This window comes from Malurus melanocephalus, unplaced genomic scaffold (assembly GCF_030028575.1).
Source record: "Malurus melanocephalus ecotype Western Australia unplaced genomic scaffold, MMel_1.1 scaffold_579, whole genome shotgun sequence".
NCBI classification, from domain to species: Eukaryota; Metazoa; Chordata; class Aves; order Passeriformes; family Maluridae; genus Malurus; species Malurus melanocephalus.
The window spans coordinates 195,525-219,292 of NW_026623811.1; the positions used below are offsets into that span (position 1 = coordinate 195,525).

The 23,768-nt window shown below is 41.7% G+C and overlaps 1 protein-coding gene across 1 annotated transcript in view; it reads left to right on the forward strand.

Annotated features, from left to right (window-relative positions):
* SLC37A1 (solute carrier family 37 member 1) overlaps positions 1-23,562 on the forward strand; it is a 35,536-nt gene extending 11,974 nt beyond the window's left edge. The window contains exons 9-22 of the mRNA XM_057382681.1: positions 993-1,159; positions 2,162-2,199; positions 4,539-4,577; positions 6,615-6,698; positions 10,640-10,750; positions 12,335-12,425; positions 13,350-13,412; positions 14,951-15,036; positions 15,676-15,724; positions 16,502-16,575; positions 17,478-17,556; positions 18,166-18,263; positions 20,118-20,170; positions 20,855-23,562. Of these exons, the coding sequence (XP_057238664.1) occupies positions 993-1,159; positions 2,162-2,199; positions 4,539-4,577; positions 6,615-6,698; positions 10,640-10,750; positions 12,335-12,425; positions 13,350-13,412; positions 14,951-15,036; positions 15,676-15,724; positions 16,502-16,575; positions 17,478-17,556; positions 18,166-18,263; positions 20,118-20,170; positions 20,855-20,870 (1,048 nt within the window). The 3' untranslated portion in view covers positions 20,871-23,562. The remainder of the gene's footprint in view (positions 1-992; positions 1,160-2,161; positions 2,200-4,538; positions 4,578-6,614; positions 6,699-10,639; positions 10,751-12,334; positions 12,426-13,349; positions 13,413-14,950; positions 15,037-15,675; positions 15,725-16,501; positions 16,576-17,477; positions 17,557-18,165; positions 18,264-20,117; positions 20,171-20,854) is intronic.
* Positions 23,563-23,768: the final 206 nt, after the last annotated feature.

Below are 23,768 nucleotides of genomic sequence, written 5' to 3' on the forward strand. Positions count from 1 at the left end.
AAGTAATTTTCCATTAGGAAATGCAGAGAATGATAACTGTCATGCAATACTGAACAAAATCAGTGAGTTTGTGCAAAATAAATACATTTATTCAGGCTTTGCTTGTGCAAAAGCAGCAGCCTTTACTGTTAGGATGCCACACCGTGGTCTGATGGGGTAGRCTCTGGTTTGAATTTCAGTGACCTGGTTCTTCTTTTCATTTTGCTGTAAATTCCATGAAGCATGAGCAGACCTYTTAGATTTTATCATTAGACCAGGAAAAGATCTGGGTTTGTTGAAGTTAGGCTGCTCCAGGTAAAATCCTGATGAGGGCAAGGCAGTTGTCCCATGACTTCCAAGGGAAGAGAACCTCTGCTGTCATGACTTCAGTGAGGGTTTTGTGGTTTACCCCAGCTCAGCTGAAGCTGATGCAGCAGCTTTAATCTGGCATTTCCAGGCAGAGAGGAGCCTGACGTGGGTTTTGCCCAAACTTGTGCAGGTGTCATCTTCTGCCAGAGCCCAGCAAGTCCAGAATGGAATCACAAAACACTGAATTTGCTCCAGGTGTCCTGTACAGGTTGTTTCCTTCTGCATGATGACTCTGACACATCCTGAGAGCATGAGATTGTCGGTGCATGGTGTTTGCAGGAGGATTTTTATTCCCAAAAGCATTGTATTTGGTGTCCACATGCTACACAACATCTGCATACTTGTTTTAATAAAAGAAATTATTCAGAAATATGCAAGCCCCGGTGGTGTTTTTAAATGCCAGTAAGTGCAGGATGAATTCTGTCATGCACAGAGTCTTTACAGCAGTTTTATTAATATTTAGGTGCCTTGAAATTTCCAGRTGGAGATTGTAGCATAAATAAATGATCAGTTAAAGACCCATTAGACTGCAAATATTTCMCTGACACTACAGATGAACAGCCACTTTGATACACTTTTCTCAAGGGATTAATGCTTATAATAAGAAACGTTTGTGTGTTTGTTTTTGTTTTTATTTAATGCAGGAGAGGTTTGATCATGGGAGTCTGGAATTCACACACTTCAGTGGGGAATATCTTGGGATCCTTGATTGCTGCTTACTGGGTGTCCACGTGCTGGGGTCTCTCCTTTGTGGTGCCTGGGGTCGTCGTGGCTGTGATGGGGATTGTTTGTTTCCTGTTCCTTATTGAACGTGAGTGTTTTGGTGGGGTTGAACCACAGAGGGCTCATATTCCTCAAGCTGTGCCCATCCTTAGAGAGCTTCTTCCCACAACACTTGGTGGAGAAGAGCCTAAAAGTGTTACCTTTAAAGATCTTATGCACCTAGAATCRTAGAATCATTGAGGTTGGAAAAGACCTTTAAGGTCATCAAGTCCAAGCTGTGTCCAGTCCCCACCTTGTCCCCAGCCCAGAGCACTCAGTGCCACCTCCAGCCCTTCCTGGGACACCTCCAGGGATGGGGAYTCCAAAGSTCCCTGGGCAGYYCCTGCCAAGGCCTGAGCACCCTTTCCATGGGCAAATTCCTCCTGGTGTCCACCCTGAGCCTCCCCTGGCCCAGCCTGAGGCCATTCCCTCTCCTCCTGTCCCTGTTCCCTGGAGCAGAGCCCGACCCCCCCGGCTGCCCCCTCCTGTCAGGGATTTTGCAGAGCCACAAGGTCCCCCCGGAGCCTCCTTTGCTCCAGGCTCAGCCCCTTTCCCAGCTGCTTCTCACCTGATTTGTGCCCCAGACCCATCCCCAGCTCTGTTACCYGAAAGGTCTCCTGTGCCCCTGACAGAAGAACATTCCAGAATTCACCCCACTGTCATCTCCTGATCAGTTGTTCAGTGGATCTCAGCAGAATGTCCCATTGGCTGCAGTGTGTGTTCTGTGCCATCCATCCTCTGGGCTGTGAAATACAGGAGGCAGCTGATGGAACAGGTCTTGATATTTCCAATGTGAAATTAAAGAGGACTGTCTATCCTGTCCCTGTGCAGACTCACAGATGGGAATGCTTGTTTTACTGTAACTGTCCTGTCTCAGGATGGGAAGTTCTGCAGAGATGATGAGAATTCTGTCATGAGCTGCACTGCAAGAGTAGCACTTTCTGTCTGTACTGTCAGCTTATTGTCAGTAAATTACACTATTTGAAAGTGTTTTAGGAGATCTTTCTTGGTCTTGGTTTCACTATTAACTGTGTGTGGTATTTTATTTCAGATCCTAAAGATATCAGTTGCTCCTGCACACCATCCAGTGTAAGTGAATGCATTTTCTTTTTTAATTTTTGCCTCCTAATACTCATGTTTGTTGAGATAGTTCTGGAAATCAGCTTGTGGTCTTTTTGTGYTAGGCTGTTACAACTGAGCCTGCACTTGAGGCAGTGATGGTTTTCTGTGCTTCACTGGTAAACCAGGAACTTAATTTCTGTCAAATCAAGTGAATCAAGAGGTGAATTAATTTGTTTTAAATAAAAATCTGCAGCGGTTGATCTTAGGACAATAAAACAAGTAAAAACGTCATCTTTTTTTTTCCTTGAGTTTTCTTACTTTTCTTTAATCTTCCTGAGGTGTTATGTGGGCTCAGAATTAAGTATTTCAGAAAGTTGTCAGTGGTGAAAAGATATCCCTTGGAAATCCTGAGTTGCTGTGGGAGAAGATGGTTCCTTTCTTTGCCTCATGTAGGCAAATTCAAGATGGAATTGGAGAAAAGTAAAAAGCAAGGAAAGGGAGCAAAGAGAGCGTTAGGAAGACCAGCTGTGTTTGACTTCTTACAACAGAATGTCCTTCCTGGCCCAGTTTTGTTCAGGATTGTTCACAGGTTGATCTTGTTTCGTGCTCTCTGAGACTCTGCTCTGTTTCTGTCTCTACTGCAGCTAAAACCTGGAGCAGTTCTTGCTCCAGGCTCCCAGGAACCTGTGGGCAATCAGGTCTGCCACATTTCAAATTATTTTTTTGGAATAACAGAGGGGATTGACAGAGCAAACCACAAGGTTTCCCATGTYRGAGGGTAAATCAGGGCTRTTGGTGAAGGTCCCAGGGGAATTCYCCATGGAAATKGTCTGGGCATGTGGATACATGTGAACTTCACATTTTCTTTGTAAATCTCACAGATGGATTGTACAGGGATGATTGTTGGTTTTTTACYATCTAATATTTTCAGGTAGATGGAATTTCACATATTTAATGCTCTTGAATATGGTCAGAAGGCAGCTTTTCTAGTCTGTTTTCTCTTCTTTACCAGTTAATTTTTTTCCTCTTCATATGAAGTACTTCTGATAAAGCCTCTGAATGCTTTCAATGGCCTGAGGAGCTCCTATTCTTAGTTTATTCCTGTGAGACAAGGTGGGCTCACACTGCACTCTGTATTTTTCATTTATTTCTCTTCCATTTCTTAGAAGTAATTCCTGTAAAGTGTGAGAGTATTTTAAGTGACTCATTTCCTGCTGTTAGGAATCCCATTTTTCCTTAGCTTTTAAGTAGTTGAGAGCATCATTTTTACGAAATACCCAGTTAAGCCTTGTGGAAGCAAATATTTGTTATTTGTTTCAAATACACTTCACGTGGAAAGCATAACTAAAGTGTTCTGCACAGTATGCTGCTCATATGTCTCARTGAGCTGGTATGGAAAAATTTGACATGGAATATCTATTTGGTGTGATATTTTAAACAATAACTTAGTGTTTTAGGASCTATTTCCCCCTGTTGCAGAAAAGGATGAGCGTTTGACTGAGCCTTCTCTGGTGCAGCAGCAAGGTCACTGCTCCAGGCTCACTCTGGCTGTGTGGGATGCATTTGACCTTTTGTTTCCCTGGAAACCTCATTCAGAGTGAAAGGCATCTCTTCTTCYTTCTCTGTTCCCATTTCACATCTGGAAATCTGGGAGGAGTTTATAGCAGGCCTTCTCCACCTGCCTTGGATCTGTCTCAGAGTGAGATTTGCTTTGTCCTGGGAAGCTTTCTGTCATTGGGRCTGCTCAGGTACTTCAGTCCTGAGGGGTCTGCAAGGATTCTGAACCCCTGTGGAAGGGACTCACAGCTTCTGTACACTGCAGGGTGTGGGATTAGAAATGAAGGAGATTAATTAGCAAAGAGTAGAAGTTCAGGATGTCCAAATGCAGGTGTGGTAGTGACAGTTTCTGACTGTGAAGTGAGTGCCAATTGAAGGAAGGTTCTTGTAGTAAAATAGGGAAAAAGTATTTCATCTGTGTTGTACAAGGGGTAGAATTTGATAGGCATAAAATACTTGCTGTCYTTTTTTTTTTGTTCAGTTAATTCAGTGACAACCTGAACAACCTATGTGCTTTTGCAGATAGTTAGAAATCTTTTTTTAAAGGCTTTACACATGCACACTTGCCTTTCTCATAAGGCTCAGGTATTGTGGCCAGATGTCCTGGCTAGGAGCAGACAGCTCTGCTGGCTGGGGCTAAAAACTAAATCTCATTGTGGAAGAATGAGGCCAGTTAAATTTAAGCAGCACTAAAATAAATGCTCAGCACGAGAGGGAAAGACTTGAGGTTATATTAAGATTGAGAGATCAGGTTCCTCTCGGTGTGATGTCACTGTCTTGGATGAATTTGGTCTACTGTTTGTTTGCAGCATGGTCGTGAGCCCAGTATTTCTRCAGAGTTTGTAGTGGTGAGTAATCTGATTTCACTCAGTTGTCCAAACCCACAGATGGAGCATCAGGCACAGAGCCTTGAACGTGTGGTTCTTTCTCTTTATTCTCTGGTTTCCTGGGCTGTGCTTCGTTTGCCTGTGTTCATCTTGGCTCTGGTTTCTCCATCTGAAATTTGTTTCCAAATGAATACTCGAGGACAATAAAGTGCTTTTWAATGCTGGCATTGGAGGCTTGATCTTGACTTTCTGAAGGGCTGTGCCTGTGACAAATGTGAGTGAGAAGTCAGTGGGCTTTATTCTGCACTGGTGAACTTCCTTTATGGAAGTTAAAGAGGAGATTTAACCTTTTTTTTTTTCTTTGGGAAATGTGGTGATTTAGAACTGGTTTTATTACTTCTCATCTTCCTCCTTGTACCTTTTCTTTTCCATAGTTACGTCATGTTCATACAGACCTGTCTTTATTCTCTAGAAACTTCCTTTATCTTGACTTTGCACTCCCAGAAAACTTCTCTCCATTAAACTCCTGTTGCAAAGTGCTTGTGCATTTAAAAATTACCAGATTGCAATTTTTATCCCCTGAAAAGGAGGAAGAAGTCTAAGAATTAAATGTGCAGCTTCTCAGTCCAGTCCTTTTCCCTAGACATTTTCTCCTTACCACAATAAATCTTACTTTTTGACAGTCAAATGAAAAARTCATTCATTTTTCCTCTGCTGAGCTTCTGATTAAAGATGTAGATGTCTCTAGGTAATGGATTTTCTTTCCCGTGGATTATTGTAAATCACATTTTTTACAAGAGCCAGGTTTTCTGTAAGACAAAACTTAGATCTGTTTTATCAGTCCCCTGGGGGCTCGAGTGTTGGTTTATTTTGAGGCCCAAGGCTGCYTGTACCTCAGCTCTGTACTGAGCAGCAGAAATAATACAGTTTATCCTCAAATGTGTTTTGCCTTCTTAGGAGGCTTTGGCTAATGAAAGGAAATTTGTCTAAAAAAATACTGAAATACATACGCTTGGTTTTTTGCGGGGGGTAAAGAATTTCCAGTGATTGATTTTGAACTGGATTGTTCAGTGAGGATTTGCATTCTTTTTTTATTTGTGGTGGTGAGCTTGAGGTGGGGTTTATTTGGGGCCAGGTTGGCAGGGAGGTGTTTATTGTTTAGTATCAGTTTGAGGTTTTTTTTAATTGTTTTATTGGGGTTTTTTTGCTTCTAAAGTGTGATTAGACACTTAAAAATCTCACCCCTGAGAAATGCACATTGCTTCTTTTGGCCATAGCAATAGGTTGKCCATACCTGACTGCAAACCTATTTTAGAGCTGTATATTTAATTCATCAGATAAACATGAATGTCCCTGGTAAATCTTTTTAGTCTAAAGATCTCTCAGTGGTATTTTCCAGTGAATGCAGTTTTGGTGTCAACTGACACACGAACTGACACACTTGTCAATAAGTAAGGATAAAAAGCACATCYACCTGGTGCCTAAAATACAGCTTTTGGTCTCATTTTTTTTCCTCTGGAACTTGCTGGAGGGGCTCAAATCCCTCATTAATACTCCTGTCCACAAGAACACAGTGAATTTYTGGGTTAAAATTATATAGTGATATAGAATATAAGCTAAAGGGATAAACTTTTATCATAAAGGRGTTTGGAAAGTGAAAAATCAAGGTTTTCATGAAACAAATCAGCTTCTGTAGCTCTCCTGGAATCATCTGCAAAAACTAAACTTGCAATGTCAGTAAGTTCAGTAGAGGAAACAGTAGCTGAGGATGTTGAGAGGGGCATGATTGTGCTCTGAATTCAGCTGCTTCTGTATAAAACCAGTATGAAATCAGCCTTCCCATCAATTTCTGAGTGCATTTTATGTCCATTGCCATAGGTTGTGTAAGAGCTTGAAAATGTCAAAATACACAGTCCTCAAATTCAAAATGCTCCATTTGGGGTCATGCTCATGTTACAATGCACAAAAACTTGTTCCAGAGAGATGATTGACACTCATGTTGATTCTTTAAAAAACAAGCAGCGAAAATATGGAGTTTGTTTTGTTTTCTTTTTGTAGAGTTCTAAAACCTTCCTGAACGGCTCCTCTCGGTGCAGAATCCAGATGCCAACCTTAAATGCTAAGGAAAATGGCAAACCTCAGGTAAAATAAAATGTATTGCTGTAAAATAGCACAGAAGGCTTCTCAAGGCTCACATGAAASATTTWCTGTTTGTAAAGATTGCTCCTCTCYTTTTGATGCTGAAATCTACTTCCATCTTCAGACACAAATGTAGCTTCAGATGAGGGAACTCAGCATTACCTGACATAAATAATGCAAACTGAGCTGAAGGAGCTGGCATGCTTGCTCAATTGCTCTTTTTTGTGATCTTGACACAATTCCAGGAAAAAAAATGCACTTGCATTGTTGCCCACTTGAAATATTTAAATTTTGTATATATTGTGTCCCATCTTTGCAGTCTCATTTCTCTCCCTCTTCTATTCAAAAGCTGTCTCTGCTTACAAGATTATATATGGAGATGGAGAATTCTAAATAAAAGCAATTACTYACAAAAATCTTGCTTAACACTTGTAACCGAAAGTGCTGGCAATTCTCTGCAGAAATTGAATTCTGGACTTGTCCATTTTGTGGGTAAAAAGATAYTTTATCTTGTGATGGACATGAACTGAAAATTTCCATTTGAAATTTTGTATTTGTATTCAGTACACTGGGCATGTTGTATCCTGAGAGGATAACTTTTTTTTTTAACTGCTTTCAGAGTTTTCCAGGAAAATAGAAACTTCCTGTTCTATTCATCCTGTGCCCATAGAATAATAATGAGCATTCACAGGGTACAATAATCAGTGTTGGTGAAAAGGTTTTGAAATTTTTGCTAAGGAAACACTTCATTCCTTTGTGCTGTATTAATTTTTCTTTTGAGCTCTTGTGCCCAAGAACAGTCTCCAGCCCAGAAACCATTTGTCATTGTTATTTCACAACCAGCTGGAAGACAAGGGGAGATGTAAGAATATCACCAGGTGTCTTCAGRCAAGCTGGAAATAACAGAAGAAATTCTTTTAAGTTTATGGAAGGAAAGGTGGTGAGGCACTGGAACAAGTGGCCSAGAGAATCTGTGGCTRCCCCAYCCCTGGAAGTGTCCAAAGCCAGATTGGATGGGGTTTGGAGCACTCTGGGACAGTGGAAGGTGACCCAGCCCACAGCAGGGGATGGAACTGGWTGATYTTTAAGKTCCCTTCCARCCCAAACCATTTTRTGATTCTCARTCCTGATGACAAAGCTAAAAAATACAGTCAGCAAATGAGTAGACCAAGATTTCTCTTTTAACTCTGCTGCTGCCTCTGCTGACACCCTGYGAAGGGTCTGCCTAGCAAAGGGTGAGGAAAATGCACCCCTCTCCAAAATGCACCCCTCTCCCACTGGCTGTGTCCCTTGGGAGCAGGTCAGAGGGACACCATGGATAATGAACCTGGGGTTATTTACTGGCAATTCTGGCATTATTCCTCCCCCTCTCTCCACCCTGCCACCTGGGTTATGCTTAAATAAGAGTCTTAAGGTTCAAAAACAGATKAATAAAATCATTAAAACTCCTTGTTTGTCACATTCTTTGTGACTTCCTGATTTTCTGCCAGTGACAGAAGAAGATCTTTTTCCTGTCAGAGCAAAGCTGAACATCTTTCCCCTTTTTACAGGGGTTATGTTGCAGTTATTTGGAGCTGATTTTCACAGTCAGCCCTTGAGCCTCTACAAACAGCAGATGTYTTGCATTTATGAGTTGGTCTCCAAGCACACTGGAATGGCACCTTTTACTGGGTTTTCATTGACCTCTGCAATTACTGTAAAAAGAAAGCAAATACTCAGGATCTGCAGTGATTGAAAGCAGAATGTGTTTTTGGCTGCCTGACCTGAATACCTCTGTGCCTTCACTGCTGCTTGTGTTAGGTTGGCCTCTTAAAAATTACACAAAATTGAGGGATAATGAATCCCTCCCCAGAGATCAAGAGTGTGCCATATGCCTAATCATGCTCTGAGACAAGCTGGCAAGGCTGTACAACGTCATCTCTGCCAAGCACAAACTGCTGGTTTTATTTATCTTTCAGCAGCATAAAAAACCCTGTATCATCAACAAAAGTTTCCAGAACAAGTTTAAAGAAGTTATTTGGACTTTGGTCACCTCTCCTGCAATATTTACCCTCTCTTTCAAAACAGATTTAGAGMTCCTTGTCTGGGAGATGAGCAGCATTGCCTCACACAGTCCCGGCTGGGTTTGCTGTGCAAATTGTGCAGGAAATGCTCAGATACCACCTAGAATCCAATGGGGAGCTTCACTGCTTAAACCCTTCTTTTTCCTCTTTTTTCCCTCTCTCTTTAATTTTTCAAAAATTTTAAAAGCTTATGGWTTGAATTGCTGCTGTTAAAAATAGTTCAAGTTTTGAAGTCGTTCCAGTAATTCAGAAGTTAAATATTTGTGATGGTGATGAGGTGACYCCTGGGCCTAACACAGGTTTGCAGTGCCGTGTCAAAGGTCCCCAGATGTTTTTTTCTGTCTCCTAGTTAATGCTTTATCACCTGAACCCAGATCCTGGGCTCCTCTAAGTCCTGCATCCCATCTAACAATCRAATACAGAATTTGGGATGCTGCATGGCAGCTTCTGAAACATTCTGAGTGTCTGGGCTCAGGTGTCCAGATGGTTCCCTGATGCCCTCTCCTAAATGATGCTCTCTAAAAGCAGAATTTATTTAGAATCACTGAGTGTAAAATAGTAGAATTGAACTTTTCCAGCACGTTTTCCTTCCTCCATCAACTTAGCAAATATTAATCAAAGTTTTCATCTTTGCAATAACCACTGGAAATGGAACGGCCTGCTTTTATATCCTTTCTAGCCTACAGTCAAATACATATTTGAGGCTTAATTCTTCACTGAGGCTTTCTTCAGATGCTGAAGAATTAGGAGAAAGGAGACAAGTGTTTAGAATACCTAACTAGGAAAAGTACACAGCTGGGTAAAGCCTCTCAGCAAGCTGGTGAAAGTGAGGATAGCTACATCCCATCCTTTCTCCTGAGCTGCAAAAGAAGTACTGAGGGCTATTTATACCTGAAATTTCTTTTTTTTCTGTGTACAGCTGTGAGATGTAAATTTTCAGTTCTATTCTGAGAGTTCATTTCAGTCTGGTGGAGGAATAAAAATRACATAAGCCCTCCTGGTTGCACTGGATTGGCTTGTTCTTGTGGGGTGGYTACATGCTCCACAAGTATTCTTAGCAGCCAGTGGAATTCTTGGAATAAAATCCTTCCCAGTACTAGAAAAGAACTCAGAATTTACAACTTAGGCAATACTGATAAAGTCCAGGCTTCTATAATTCAGCAATTGCAATGCTCAAATAAAATTGAGAAAAAAAAAAAAAAAAAANAAAAAAAAAAAAAAAAAAAGCAATTGCTTAACATAAAGTACTCAGTATCCATAATTCATGTGGAAAGATGGCCTGGATTCAAATCAGTAAGGTGATGTTGCAGAGTCTGAAAAATGGGCTTAATACTTGTACAGAAAGAAGGTAATACATGGTTTTATACAGAAATATATTATTTTAGGAATTTCATGTATGCAATGTTGTAGGACTCAGTAGCTTGTGAGCTTTAATTCTATCACAGTGACGTAGTGGGGTAAGGGAAGAGTGGGAACTGTTTTATTCCATTGAATGTACTCTAATATATGGGTTTTTTGCAACTTAAAATTGTTACTCAATAGAACAGAAACTTGATTCTGTTATGGACTGTGTGCACTCAGACATCAAACAAGCAGATATCATCTGATATTCTGTCTATAGTCTCTGCTTTATGTACTCTGTATATCCAAACCACGACATTCTTAAAAACTGTAACTTCCTCTGAAAAAAACCCAGATACTTGTTTTTAAAAATTACTTTGGAATTCCTGTCCAAATCAAGACATTTTTAAAAGCTGTAACTTTGTGTGATAAAAACAGATACTTGTTTCTTTAAATTATTTTGGAATATATGATTTCTTGACATAAATTTTCTTTCTTCATTCTTTTCTCTCTCTCATCTGTTGCTGGGGAATGTTTCAGGACCCGGAGATGCAGCATTTACTCACTGACTCTGAGAACTGCAGTGGGGCCACCGGGGAAGGAAGGCATGGGACATCAGCCATCAGCTTCCTGGGGGCCCTGAGGATACCTGTGAGTGCCTGTGCTGCTCCTTTTTAAGAATTAAGTTTTGCCTCAGAATTCATATTTCCATAAAGATCCAGTTGGAGTGGTGTAGTTTGTTAACTTTGCATCACAATCTTGGAACTCTGAGGACTTTGGGCTTKGTTTATTTGGGAGAAAGGAGGCTCAGGGGGGACCTCATTGCTCTCTGAGGTGGAGAAGTGGAAAGAGAGCTGCTGATCTCTCTCTGCCAGAGGTCAAGAGGCATTTGGGTAATGACCTTTATAAAATGCTCCAACTTGTGTCAGCCCTGCTGGGGTCAGGCAGTTGCACTGGATGTTGCTGTAGGTCGCTTCTGACTGAAATAGTTGTTTCTGTCCTATTCTAAAAACTGACTAAAAAGCCTATTCTAAAAACTGACTGGACCCATAGAAATGTAAATGTTAAGTACGGAATAGCAAACTGAGTCCATAAGCACTTCCCTGTGTCAGACCTTCCTCCCCTTTTTACATTTTTCAGCATCATTTGAAAAAGCTTTTAAAATAAAATCTCTTRCATGAGAAGTTTCAGGCAGCCCAAACATTTGGACTGCTGGTAAAGGAAAGGAAGTTCCCTTGATGCCAGAACCTGTCATTTATAATTACCTAAAAGCTTCTAGAGGATACAAAAGTAGGATTATTTGCAAATTGATTTGGATCACAATAGAGGTAGAAAGAAAAAAAACAAAAAAACGTGCACCCAGCCACTGTATTCCTGCATCTCCCATCCTGTTCAGTCTGGTCCTGTTTTTCCWGTGGCAACGTGGAAGCAATGGATAGAAAAACTGCTGTTGCTGCTGCTACCTGGAATCTCTGAAACTCTGTGGAGTTTGTCCTGCCTGTTGTTGGGAAGGGTCACAGCTGTATATGGAGCRTGTGTGCTGTTCCTCAGGATAAATACAGCCCTCCATACAGGAATTGAAGAGATCTGCTTTCAAACAAAACTTATCAGATGGTGAGGGGGTTGGAGGTGGGCTAATTTGGCAGTTCAGCTGCAGCTCTGTGCAGTAAATWCACTTTCATGTGCCCAGCAGGGAAGAGGATGGAGCAAGTTAGAGCTTTGAACAGGCCATAGCCCAGTCTGTGGTGTGCTCTTACCACATTCTGATCTGAACTGTGTCACAGGGGCTTTTCATAAAGAGCTCAACAATGAGGGACGAATCTTGGACCCATCTGAAGGAAGGAGCACAAAAAGATGCCAGTTTCTCTGGAACAAGTTCCAAACCTGCCATAATGCTAATGTAACAACTCTTGGGATGAGGGCAGTAAGTGATGCAGGTGTCCCAAACAAAATAAAATCCTTCACATCCATCTCAGTGTTCTCACCTCAGGTTATTCTGTACCATTTTAGTGTTCTCTCTTCAGGCAGTTCAGTACAACTGAAAGAAAACATGTAAGTAAAATACCACAGTCTGCTCACAGCGCAGGCTTTGTGCTCTCAGGGGAAGAATGCTTCTTGGGAATTCTTGAGAGAAAAATAAAAGCCTAAATGCTTCTTAGAAACCATTTTTATAATGGTCTGTGAAAGGAAATAGCTCTGTTGAGATGCTAACTCCTGGTTTTTTTATTCTCTCAGGGAGTCGTGGAGTTCTCCCTTTGTCTCCTGTTTGCAAAGCTGGTGAGCTAYACTTTCCTCTTCTGGCTTCCCCTCTACATCACAAATGTAGGTGAGTATCACAGGACAGGGATACTGAATTACAGCTACAAAGTGTCTGCAAATATGGGATTGGAATAAATAAGAAAATAAACATTACTRCTTCTGGAAGAGGCTTTCTCTGCTGCAGTAACAGGGGAGTTATACGTTACCAAGCAGCATTTCTCAGGTTTATGAATTCAGTATTATGAGAGGGCATTTTCAAAACAAACATAACTGGATTATCTTCAATAATTTCAGTCATAAATGCCATGTCTTTGGCTCTTGCAAACAAATCAAAAAGTCTTGCTGTCTAACAATGCTTTTCATGATTGAAATGCCTGATTAAAACCTATACAAAATCATCTACGAGACCTTCTTTGTCTGTTCAGTACTGCTGTTGTGATTTTTCTATACTTCAGAGTGCAAGATGGACCAACTTTTTAGCAGKGTCTGTTGCAATAGGAAATGGGGTAATGATTTTAGACTAAAAGAGKATAGATTTAGACTGGACATTAAGAAATTTTTTGCAGTGAGGGTGGTGAAATGCTGTAACAGGTTGCCCAGARAGCTGGTGGATGTCCCATYCCTGGAAACATTCAAACTCAGGTTGGATGGAGCTCTGAGCACCTGACCTGGTTGAAGATGTCCCTGCTCATGGCAGAGGGGTTGGACTGGRTGACCTTTAAAGATCCCTTCCAACCCAGCCCATTCTGTCATTCAGTGATTATAAAAGTGATGAAATGTCTCTTGCAGTGAGTAATTGCATTCAAATGTCTGTATTGCTGAACACCTACTCACGTCCTTATTTCTTTCCCACAATGTCACCTTATTGTCGCTTATTCTGGTGAATTAATGACTCTGCTGTAAGATGCCTTTGCCCTGGCATTACAAGACCGATGAGATTTCCRTGTTTTAAAGCCTAGAAATGAGCCAAATGTTTTGTGTCTCCCACCAGAGCACCTTGATGCCAAAAGAGCTGGGGACCTCTCTACGCTGTTTGATGTGGGTGGAATCTTTGGTAAGTTCTCGTTTTATTTCCCTCCTGATCACACCAGTYCAAGAAAGGCTCTGGCACACACAGCTTACATATTTTATGGTTCATATACATTATTGCCACTGATGAAGAGAGACAGTAAAGGTACTGAGCTGAGAGCTGTGTTGGACAGTGGTAATGTAACAAAACACTTTTCAGAGCCAGCAGTACTGTCCAGTGCAGATTGGAAGAGTCAAATTATGGAGTATTTTAGCTCCATCAGCTCTGGCCCATGAGTCTTGGTCACCACCTATCAAAATACTTCCTTTTGTCACTCTTAAGAGAACTGTCTCAGTTTGTACCGGTTGTGTCGATTTTTTGTGGGCACAAAGGTGAATGGCCATAGGTGTTTTGCTTTGTTTTCTCCATAATACCTTACTGTTTTATCACATAAAATAATGTATTGATAAAATTGGGAGATCATAACAATGATAAGGACTAGGCTATTCCTTCCTAATTTGCAAAGTGACCACTGGATAACTAAATTTACTAAATTTTGTTCCCAGTGCAGATAGCACAGCTTATAATAAAACAAACACCATCCTGAAGCCTGGTTGACTTAGCCCAAACACCCATCCCCTCTCCATCTCCCCCAGTTCTCTTATGGAAATAAGCCCTGTGTCAGTCCCTTGGAAAACAAGGCTCATGATGGAGAAGTTTCCCTGGATCAGGAGCTGTGCAGTCCCTGGCAGTTCAGGGTGTTGGTGTCAGGGTGTGTTGCAGTTCCTGTTCTGGGTGTGATTTCTGCCTGTTTGAYCCCAGAGAGCTCTGCCTTGGAGATGTGGGTGACACCTTCCAGCAGCATCTTACTCTGCAGTGAATACAGGCTTAACAATGTGCCAGTGCTGCTTGGATCTGGTGTTTGTATTAAATTCAAGTAGGATGGGAGCGATTTGGAGATGGGCAGCTGGGAAGGAAAAGGCAGGCCCAGTGATATTTGGGAATCTGGAGAATCCAGAGAACTTCCTCTTCTTCTCCCTGGACAAGTTCCCTACAATTTTGACAGCTCATTCCCTCGGGCCTTCCTCCAGCCCCACGCTCCCATCAGTTTTTCTATGTACAGTTGTTGGTAAACACAAGAAATAAGGGAAATTCAAGAGCCTGGATTGACTACCTGGAGAAAAACCCAAGGATTTAATTTGCCCCAAAATCTAAAATGGCTCATTTTCCCTGGCTGCAGTGAGACATGGACAGAGAACYAAGTTTTCTGTTGCATGTGAAGAGTTAAGAAACCAGTGAATGTATTTTAGAACTCCACCCATGGGGCCATGTGGCACCTGGGAAAAGGCTTTTTGCCTTGGATATTTGGAATAAACAATGRGGAGGAACAACTGTCTGCTTCTATTGCATTCATGTCAGAACTGGTTGGGTTAATGAGGATGTTGCAGTGTGAATTGTGTCAGGCTCATACCCTGAGCAACGCTGCAGTAAAAGTCACTGGGTTGTGTTTCATTAAATAAAACTGATGTGTTTTGTGTAAAACACACACTGGCTGTTCCTCACACCTTTGTGTCCCCTTGCAGGTGGGATTTTGGCAGGTCTCATTTCGGACAGGCTGGAGAAGAGAGCRTCCACCTGCGGAATGATGCTGCTGCTGGCAGCACCCACAGTAAGAGTCTGCCCCTCTCTCACGTCGGTGACACCATTCCCTGGACAGCTCTGCAGGCAGCATCTCCTGACCTGGATAAAAAGAGTCCAAGCCAGATTAAAAACAGGCATGAAAAGTTGAGCAAGTGTAGATAATTGAGGCTAAACAAGCTAACAAGCTTGTTTACTAAACAAACAAATAAGTCTTACTTAATTTTGTTACAAAATATATGAGAAGTTYCACTCTCTTGTAAATTTTATGTTCAATTCTTAGCCAGAATTTTAACTGCTCAAAGGCCAAAATTTGTGAGCTGCAACTGTTGGGAAACAGGCAGATGGACATGAGAGATACATTTTTATTTCATTTTTTCATGAGCTGTATTCTGTGCTGTGTTGAAGCTGCAGCTGGAAAGCTGAAAATTCAATGGTCTCAAAATACAGCCCTTCCTTCTGAAAGGACATTGGGGAATGGGATCCTACTCCTTATCTCCCTCCTGTGTCCAATCAAACAATCATTCTGCTGTGGCCAGAAAGGGTTTAGTAAAACCTGGAACTTCCATAGAATATCAGCAAAGAGATCCTGTAGTTTACATAGTGCACATGGGGAACCCAGGATTARTGCATATGTTGGTATTCAGAGTGTTTATTTTTATCTTTACAGCTGTACATGTTCTCTGCAGTCAGTAAAATGGGCCTTGAGGCTACTGTAGGTGAGYATTTTAAAATTGTTCTGCCTAGCTTTTTGTGAACTTTTCATTTATGATCTTTGATGCTCTTCTTGTTTGTTTTTTTTTCCTTTTTTATCTTGTCCCTTAGAGGAGGAAGGGTAGAATCCAGTTCCTTAAATTTGGTCCTGGCTTTTTACAGGGTGAAGTGAGTAGGTGGAAATGAGTGAGGTGTGGTATGAGAACAGTGATTTCCTTAATATCATTACTCTTTCTGGACCTTGTTGTGTCAGCTCAGGCTTTTTAACATCCCTTGTGCAGAGTGCCAGAGGTATTTAAATGTTGCCTGTAGTACTTTTGACAGCAGAATWTACTTGAGTAGGCTGAATTCACTTGTGGCTTTCTGTCTGCTACCTCAAAACAGAAATTAAAACCTGAGTGCTGACAGTGGTGTCTCACCTGCCGAARGGCCTCGTTCAGTTTAGGTGCTGTACAAGCAGAGAAGGGATTTATGGGTGTATCTTGTGACCTCATGGTCAAATATTCCCCTTTCTGTGACCAACCAGGATCAATAAAGAGCCTGGGAAGTGCTTTTTGCCTCAGCCCCACCTTCTGWTACATTTGAGAATTCACATCATGGGGTGAGCATTGAAAAGAGAGAGGGTCTGTTGGTTTTCTTCCTTTCCCAATTCTGCAGTGGGGCCAGGGGAGCCAAGGAAGGATTAAACAATTTGGGAACCACAGGCTATGATGTCTCCTGTTGTTATAGTGAACAGTCTTTAGGCAGCTCACATTTTCCTTAATTTTTTTCACTTGGAACAGTGATGCTGCTTATCAGTGGAGCCCTGGTGAATGGCCCTTATGCCCTGATCACCACTGCTGTCTCTGCTGACTTGGTGAGTTTGGCTTCCCCTGTAGCAGTTTGGMTTCCAGAGAGAGCCCTCTGACCTGTGCAGGGTCATCAAGGAAGGGGCTGCATTGTCCCAAAGCACAGGGATAAGGAGCTCGAAARGCAGTGCTGAACTCAGCCCCTCAGGTTGTTTTAGAGTTTGTGTTTCAGTATGAATGGCTGCCGTGCTTTTGAGAGGCTTCTAAATTTTTCTTGACCACTCACAAGCCAGAGTGAGAGTTTTCACCCAAATCTTGTGGGTGACAGCCCRGAGAGAATCTGAAGGTTGCATGCAAAGCCAGGCCTCTGTACAGGTGCTTTGTCCCCTTTATATTTTGCATTTTTAAATGACTGGAGGAGCTGTGCCTGTGTGAAAGATGAGCCAGTGGCTCAGTTGCCATCAGTGCAAAAGCCGTGCCTGACACAGATCTTTACAGAAGGGAAGGATGTGAAAATCAAAAATCCAGGTGCACACCTGCCCTCTGTGCTGCAGTTCCTGGCTGCCAGCACTTCCAGCAGGATCAGATCAGCCCAGTCACAAATGCCATGGAAACATGAACACTGCTCCTCAGGGAGACTTGGGGAGTTTGCTTTGTAAGGTGTTGGTTCCTTAAGGCACCAAGCAAGAGGCAAAAGCCCTCTAACAAACTGAATACAGGAAAAGGAGCAAGGAGGAAATGTCCAGACATCTCTGGAGCCCTGTCCTTGGCCCGGAGGTGTTGGTCAGACCAAGATGACCACCAGGCATTGCCCTTTTCATCCTTTACCTGGCTGAAGGGGCTGACACTGCAGGTGTTTAAGGCATCTCCACAGCACACATCTGATGTGGAGGGGTGTAAGATGGATGATGTTWTCAGGATTTTTTCAGATTCAGCTCAGGATGGGTCTGAGCCATCTCTGTCTCTCCAGGGTACCCACAAAAGCCTGAAAGGAAATGCCAGAGCCTTGTCCACGGTGACGGCCATCATCGACGGGACAGGATCTGTGGGTAAGCCACGGCCACCTGCCTCACCTGGGCCAGCTTCACACAAAGGGTCTTTGAGAAATTGAGCTCTCTTTAGCTCATTCTGCCAGGAATCAGCACCTTTGGAAATAGGGAGTGGTGCARACTCCCTGAGGGTGGGAGGAAGAGGGAGCATCACTGGCAGGGGGCACAGACAGCAAAAGGAGGTGCCAGGCTGTTCCTGGGATCAGGATTATTTTATTTATGCCCTCCATGTGGAAGGGAAAGATTCAGCTCAGTACTGGATGGGCATTTTGTTGAGCCAAAGTCAGGTGTTTATCACACATCCAGTCTGCCAGCTGTCCTGGGTCGCATCTGTACCAGTAATGTTCTGTTCTTCCTGGGACCTTCCAATACGTGAAATAATAGTGATTTAACTGGGTGGAAAAATTGCCACTGGATTGCATCTGTACCAGTAATGTTCTGTTCTTCCTGGGGCCTTCCAATACATAAAGTAATATTGATTTAACTAGGTGGAAAAATTGATGCTCTAATTCAGAATAACTGGATTTCAATGTAGTAAATCTCACATTGCACAGTTCTGACAATATATAATTTAAAATACCAAAATATAATACTGATATTATATTTTAGGTGCAGCTTTGGGGCCTCTCCTGGCTGGCCTTATTTCCCCATCTGGTTGGAACAACGTGTTCTACATGCTCATGGTGGCAGATGCATGTGCCTTGCTAGTAAGTCTAAAAATCTAATTGCTGTCTAYTTCCTTTGTGCTAAACTATCCCAAAATGCAAATTGTCCTTCTGCCATTTCAATATTCTGTGTTGTATTCAATTTCCAGTTGTGTAGGAAATTTTCAATCTAACAGCAAATTTGCTTGTTTTGAAATTCTCATCTATTTTAATCAAAAGTGCAGATTAATTCTGATGCACTTCAATTCCTGAGCAAATTAACACAGCTGTTAATTGCTGGCTTAGAACAGGTATAATTGCAAGTAAAACTTCATATCTAGACATGGAAGTTGCCTCAGGGTCCACTCATGAAAGAATCACTTCTGTTTTCTTTAAAGCCAGTTTTGTCAAAGCATAACAAATGTTTTCCTACGTTGCTGTGTCACCAAAATCACCGTGGTAATGAAGCTGTTCAAAGTTAATCAATCACATTTTCCAGATGGGCCCTGAGACTGCTGTACTAAGTTAGATGAAAACTGGCATCCTGGTTTTTGACAGTAACCAGCAGATGTTTAGGAAAAAAAGAGCACACAGGTGGTGGTTCTATGCAGAGCAGTGAGCTCTGGGCTCCTGCAGAGGAGCTGAGAGTGTCAGAGCATTCACTTCCTGACACAAGAAAAGCAGAAAGTCCTGCTTTGACTTACAGTTGAGGCTTTTTTTCCAAATTCAAAATAATCCCCAAATTTAAAAGTAGGTTTTTTCACATTTAMGAGTAAATCCCTGGAAATTAAATAAATAAATTAGGTAAGTTAATAGGTGAAGTCTGTTGCCACTGGTAGTCAGCAGCTTTATAAATCCTGGCTTGTGCTGCTTTCAGTATTTGGTATTTCATGCTGCAGAGTGAGTCTTGGGAGGTTGACTTAWCTTTCGCAGATAAAGTTCTCGTCGTTTTTCTCTTGCAGTTATTGATTAAAATTTAAAAAATGCCACCTTTCTTTGCAGAATCAATTAAAACGCCTTTGCAAAGCTCTGGTTTCGAGAGGTTTGACTCTGCAGTTGTAATAATTCCTTTTTTATGTAACTCCTCTGCTTTTCCTGGTATTTGCAGTGCAGCATATGGATGCCTGTGTTCAAATGTTATTTCTTCAAGGACACCTGGAGGGTTTTGGCCTCCTATGTGGTGTTCACTTTTGTCATTCTTGGCCACTTTTGTGTCTCTGAAATACAAGATTTAACTTTTTAAAACATTAATACTTATAACAGTGAAACTTCAATTTATAACAGTGAGACTTTGAGGGTAACATAACCTGGAATAGTGAGGAACCCYGAAAGCTCCAATTCTGTCTTTAATGTTCGTGAGAACCATGAAATTGTATKTGTAAAATCACTTTCCTGCTGCTCAGTAATCCTTTTAAAGTGCACTTGAAAGCTCTGATACTGCCCAGGCAAGCAAAMGTGACTGACTGTGCTCACCTTGACTAATTGTGGCATTAAAGCTCTTCACACACATAGTTGTTTTTCCAAGTAGCAGCTAAAATACTTCTTTGCTCCAGAATTTCTTTCTGACATGTTTTCTTGAAGCTTCGGGGTCCCTCTGCTGGTTTCTTTACACATTTGCTGGAAAAGTAACCAGAAAACCATTGAGGGTTTTATGAAGAAATTAATCTCTCTGATGCAAAAAGGAAATTATTTTCCTCTTGCCTGTTCATTGTGAAAACTCCTCTTCCGGACATTAACTGAGCATCTGTAAAGTTTTAATAAATCTTTAATTTTTTTTTTTAATTGAGTTCAGCATTAGAAGGTAGTGTTTCAAATGAGAAACTCTCCAAATAACAGTGAACATCTCACCCTGAAATAAGTTTCTTAGCTTGTTTGTCTGGGCAAATGCTAACAGCGATTCTGTGATTGTTTTTGCAGCTCTTACTGCGTCTTATCCAGAAGGAACTTCAGTGTCATGCAGATCACACCCTGTAAGTGTTTTGCATGGCTGCTGTGCTTTAATAGCGATTTGAAAACACATTTTTAAGCTTTTCATGTATAATCATGTATATAATCATGTATATAATCACGTATATAATCATGTATAATCATTGAGGTTGGAAAAGACCCCCAAGATCAGGTCGAACCTTTGCCCCATAATACCTAAATGCAGACTGGATCTGTTAAGGTTTATGTTAATCCATTTCTGTTTTAATTCTGCTTTAAAAGAGTAACCTCAGTTTAATGTTTTCATACCATGGACACTTTCCTTTAGAGCATCTTCTTTTGAAAAATATCTGAAGACAACCTCTGTCACAGTCTCTTGTTTGTGGTTTGTTTTTTTCCCAAATATTTGATCCTCCTGGAGGTGGATCCTCCTCATTGTATGGATGGGGAATAAACCTCTCAATTTCTTGCTCTGTGTTTAATAATAGTTTAAAATGTAACTTTTCCCAAAAGTTCTCCTTAAAGAAAAGGATTACTCTGAATTTACAGCATTTTAAATTGAGAAAAAAAAATCTGCTGAATCAATACACAAAATCTAAATTGAGCCGCCTTGGTTGTAATTTTGAAGAAGTAAAATGGAGGGAATAGAAAAAGGCTGGATATTGCATTTTGGTGGCTGTTACACCTCACACCTCAACTTTTCCTGCCTGGTTTGTGTTCTTCCCCAGATTTAAAGAGCACTGAGCTACGAGAGCAGAGCTGGGATGAGGAGAGTGCCAGCAGACAAGGCTCTTCCCTGAAAACCAAACTCTGTGGGACACCTTAAATACAGAATAAGAGTTTCTGCTTGGTGAAGAGCTTTGCATGTTCACTGGGAGCAATGTGAGACCTGCAGCTGGTAAATCCCTGGAGCTCTGATTTTTGCACATGAATCAGTACCTCAGGATGGCACAGTCCATCAGAAGAAGAGATGGGGACTTTGGGAAGGTTTCAGCAGCACGCCTCAACTGAGCCAAAGACAAAAACCAAGTGCCTTTTTTATTTCTTTTGATAGGATGTYTTTAATTGCAGTTATGAACTGTGTGTTTGCCAAAAATGGAGGCAAAGCTAGAGCAGGAGGAAGTTGAGATTTTAGCAGTCTACAGGTGACTGTTCTGGTGTCAGTGAGCAAAGTATGAGTCTCTTGTGTCATCCTGTGTACATTGAGAGCACCACTTTATAAAGGACAATATCAGCTGGTTATTAAGGTGTGCTGCTATTAGTGTTTGAAGCTGCTCAGACAATAATCACCCCACTGTATTAGTAGTTTTTAGCTACAGTACTGCTTCCCAAGGACAGCATCCAGCCTTTTGGTAGGTTATAAAATAGAATTTACTCTTGCTGTGTACTGCAGTTAGCAGTTTTCACAGGTTCTCTGGATGGATGTTAGTCCTCCATTAGGATTGTGCAAAAAAAAAGGAGTCCTAAGCAACAAAAATCAGTTTATGAGTCAGAATTTCCAGTGGGGGCTCTAATGATTTTTCAGGGCATTATTGAGGTTGTACAAACGTCACGGAATTGTGCTGCTCTGCTGGGCTGGGCTGACATGAGAGGTGTATTTTTTGGGAGGCAGAGACCTGTGAGCTCAGCAGCACAGGACTGAGCAGATGGAGCTGCTTTGGTGCCCACTGACACAGAGATCTCTGGGCACTCGTGATTTCAGTGTTGGTGTGTGCTCATGGAAATCATCATCAGATCAGGGCCTTAATATCCAGAAATCTCTCTCAAGTGACTACTTTCAAGTGGCCCTGGGTTTCAGATCCGGAGCCAAAATATCAGAGAAGAAAAATTACCTAGGTGGGTGGCAGTTTATAAGAGAACATTTGAGTGCTACCCAGCAGGTAGATGGTTTAATGTCTTCAGAACATGTAATTTCTTTGTACAGCTRTCTGCTTTGCAAACAGAATGTTTCTGTGATTTTTTTTTAAGATGTACAAAGTGAAAAGCAATGKTTTTTTTTGTACGGGGTGTTTATACTTGGCTCACAAAGATTAGGTAATTTAAACTGTGTGTTGTTCTTAATGGTATTTATTGAAGCTCTAGGCCTTCTTGTTCTGTGCTCTGAGTTTTGTGAGACAAGGCAGTAATCTTGACACTTGATTAGCAAAAACACTCTGAAAGTGCTGCAAAACAGGCAGGAACTTCCCACCAGCTGCTGGTGTTGTGTTCCCTGTGCTGGCACAACACTGAATTTCCAGGGCTGTTTTGGAATTGCTCAGTCTCTGAGTTGCTTCACTGGTTTGATCCAGCCCGTGCTTCATGCCTGACTTGAGCAGTGTCAGTGTGCTCGTTTTTAACTGTTTTTTGCTGAGCAGAGCTGCAGGAATGGCATCAGATCCCCAGGGACTTGAGGAAGGTGCCAGGTCCTTGCAGGGAGCTCTGGGAGGGTCCTGTCCCTGCCCTTTCCTGGATGAAAGGTTCACCTCACACATTTTGAGCAAACCAGGGGGGATACTCAATAGGTGAACTCAAAAATCTGTGCTGTGCTTGGGCTGTGGTTCAGTGGGACAGAATTGTGCAAGTAATGTTACTTGAAAGGACTTGCATCCCCTTGGAATGGGAAACTGCCCCTGGAATTTCAAGCTGCTCCTTGCTCAACCAGGCTGAACTTGGGGCACTGCTGAAACAGCCTCTGATGGAGCAAAAATAACATTGCAACCCCAAAACAGCTGTCCTGGCACAACTTCAGTGGCTTTGTGGAGAGGGAGGGATGGATGTAGGACCGCTTCAGCTGGGGATTCCAATCCCTTCCCCCAAAAATATGTGTAGAGCTTTATACTTGTTTATTGAAACAATTCAAACTCTGCTGCGCTCAGATTTTGAGAAACTGTTCCCCTGTGGACTGAAGTCTGAGGTTAAAAAAGCTTTTGGTTGTATTTCTAAAGATATTTAACTGTGTTTTGGGTTTTACTTGTTGGGGCTGCTGCTGTTATTTATTTATTTATTTGAATAGCTTTGCACTGCAGTGACTCGGGTATGGGATAATGACAAAGTTGGAGGTGCTGGGCTGATCCTTTCCCTTCCATCCATTGTAGGCAGGAGTTGGGATTCTTGCCCACATCTACTTCTGTGCTCCTCTGCAGCATTTCAGTTCCTCCCAGCTACAAATTTGTGGGACAAAACAGTAAAAGATTTGTTTTTCTTTTTTCAAAAACCCTAAGGGTGCCCCAGAGAATGACTAGACTATGTGTTTTGTTAGTGTCAGGTGTCTGTATCCATTAATCTGGAAATGGGCAAGGCTGACAGAATGTTGTGTGTAAAAATGTGAGTGACCAGTAGGTACAGCCAAATTTAAATACAACTGCAGGGTTGGTTTCTTGTTTTTTTTAATGCTGGTTATTGTGAATTTTTTTCCATTCACACGTCCTGTGTTGAATAAAATAGATTCTGTTCTGAACAGAGAAGTGTTGAGTACTTTTATCTTTTCCATCTCTGTGAAGAAATGATCCATTTATTGGTTGGGAGGACCCTGCTGGGACATTTGCCTGAGTCAGGGGTTGAGTGTGGCTCCTGTGACGTGGTTTTAAGGTGATTTTTTTTTTTGTTGTCTGCTTTGCTTGCTGTTCAATATAYATAGAATTGAAATGGAAAAGCTTCTCCCTT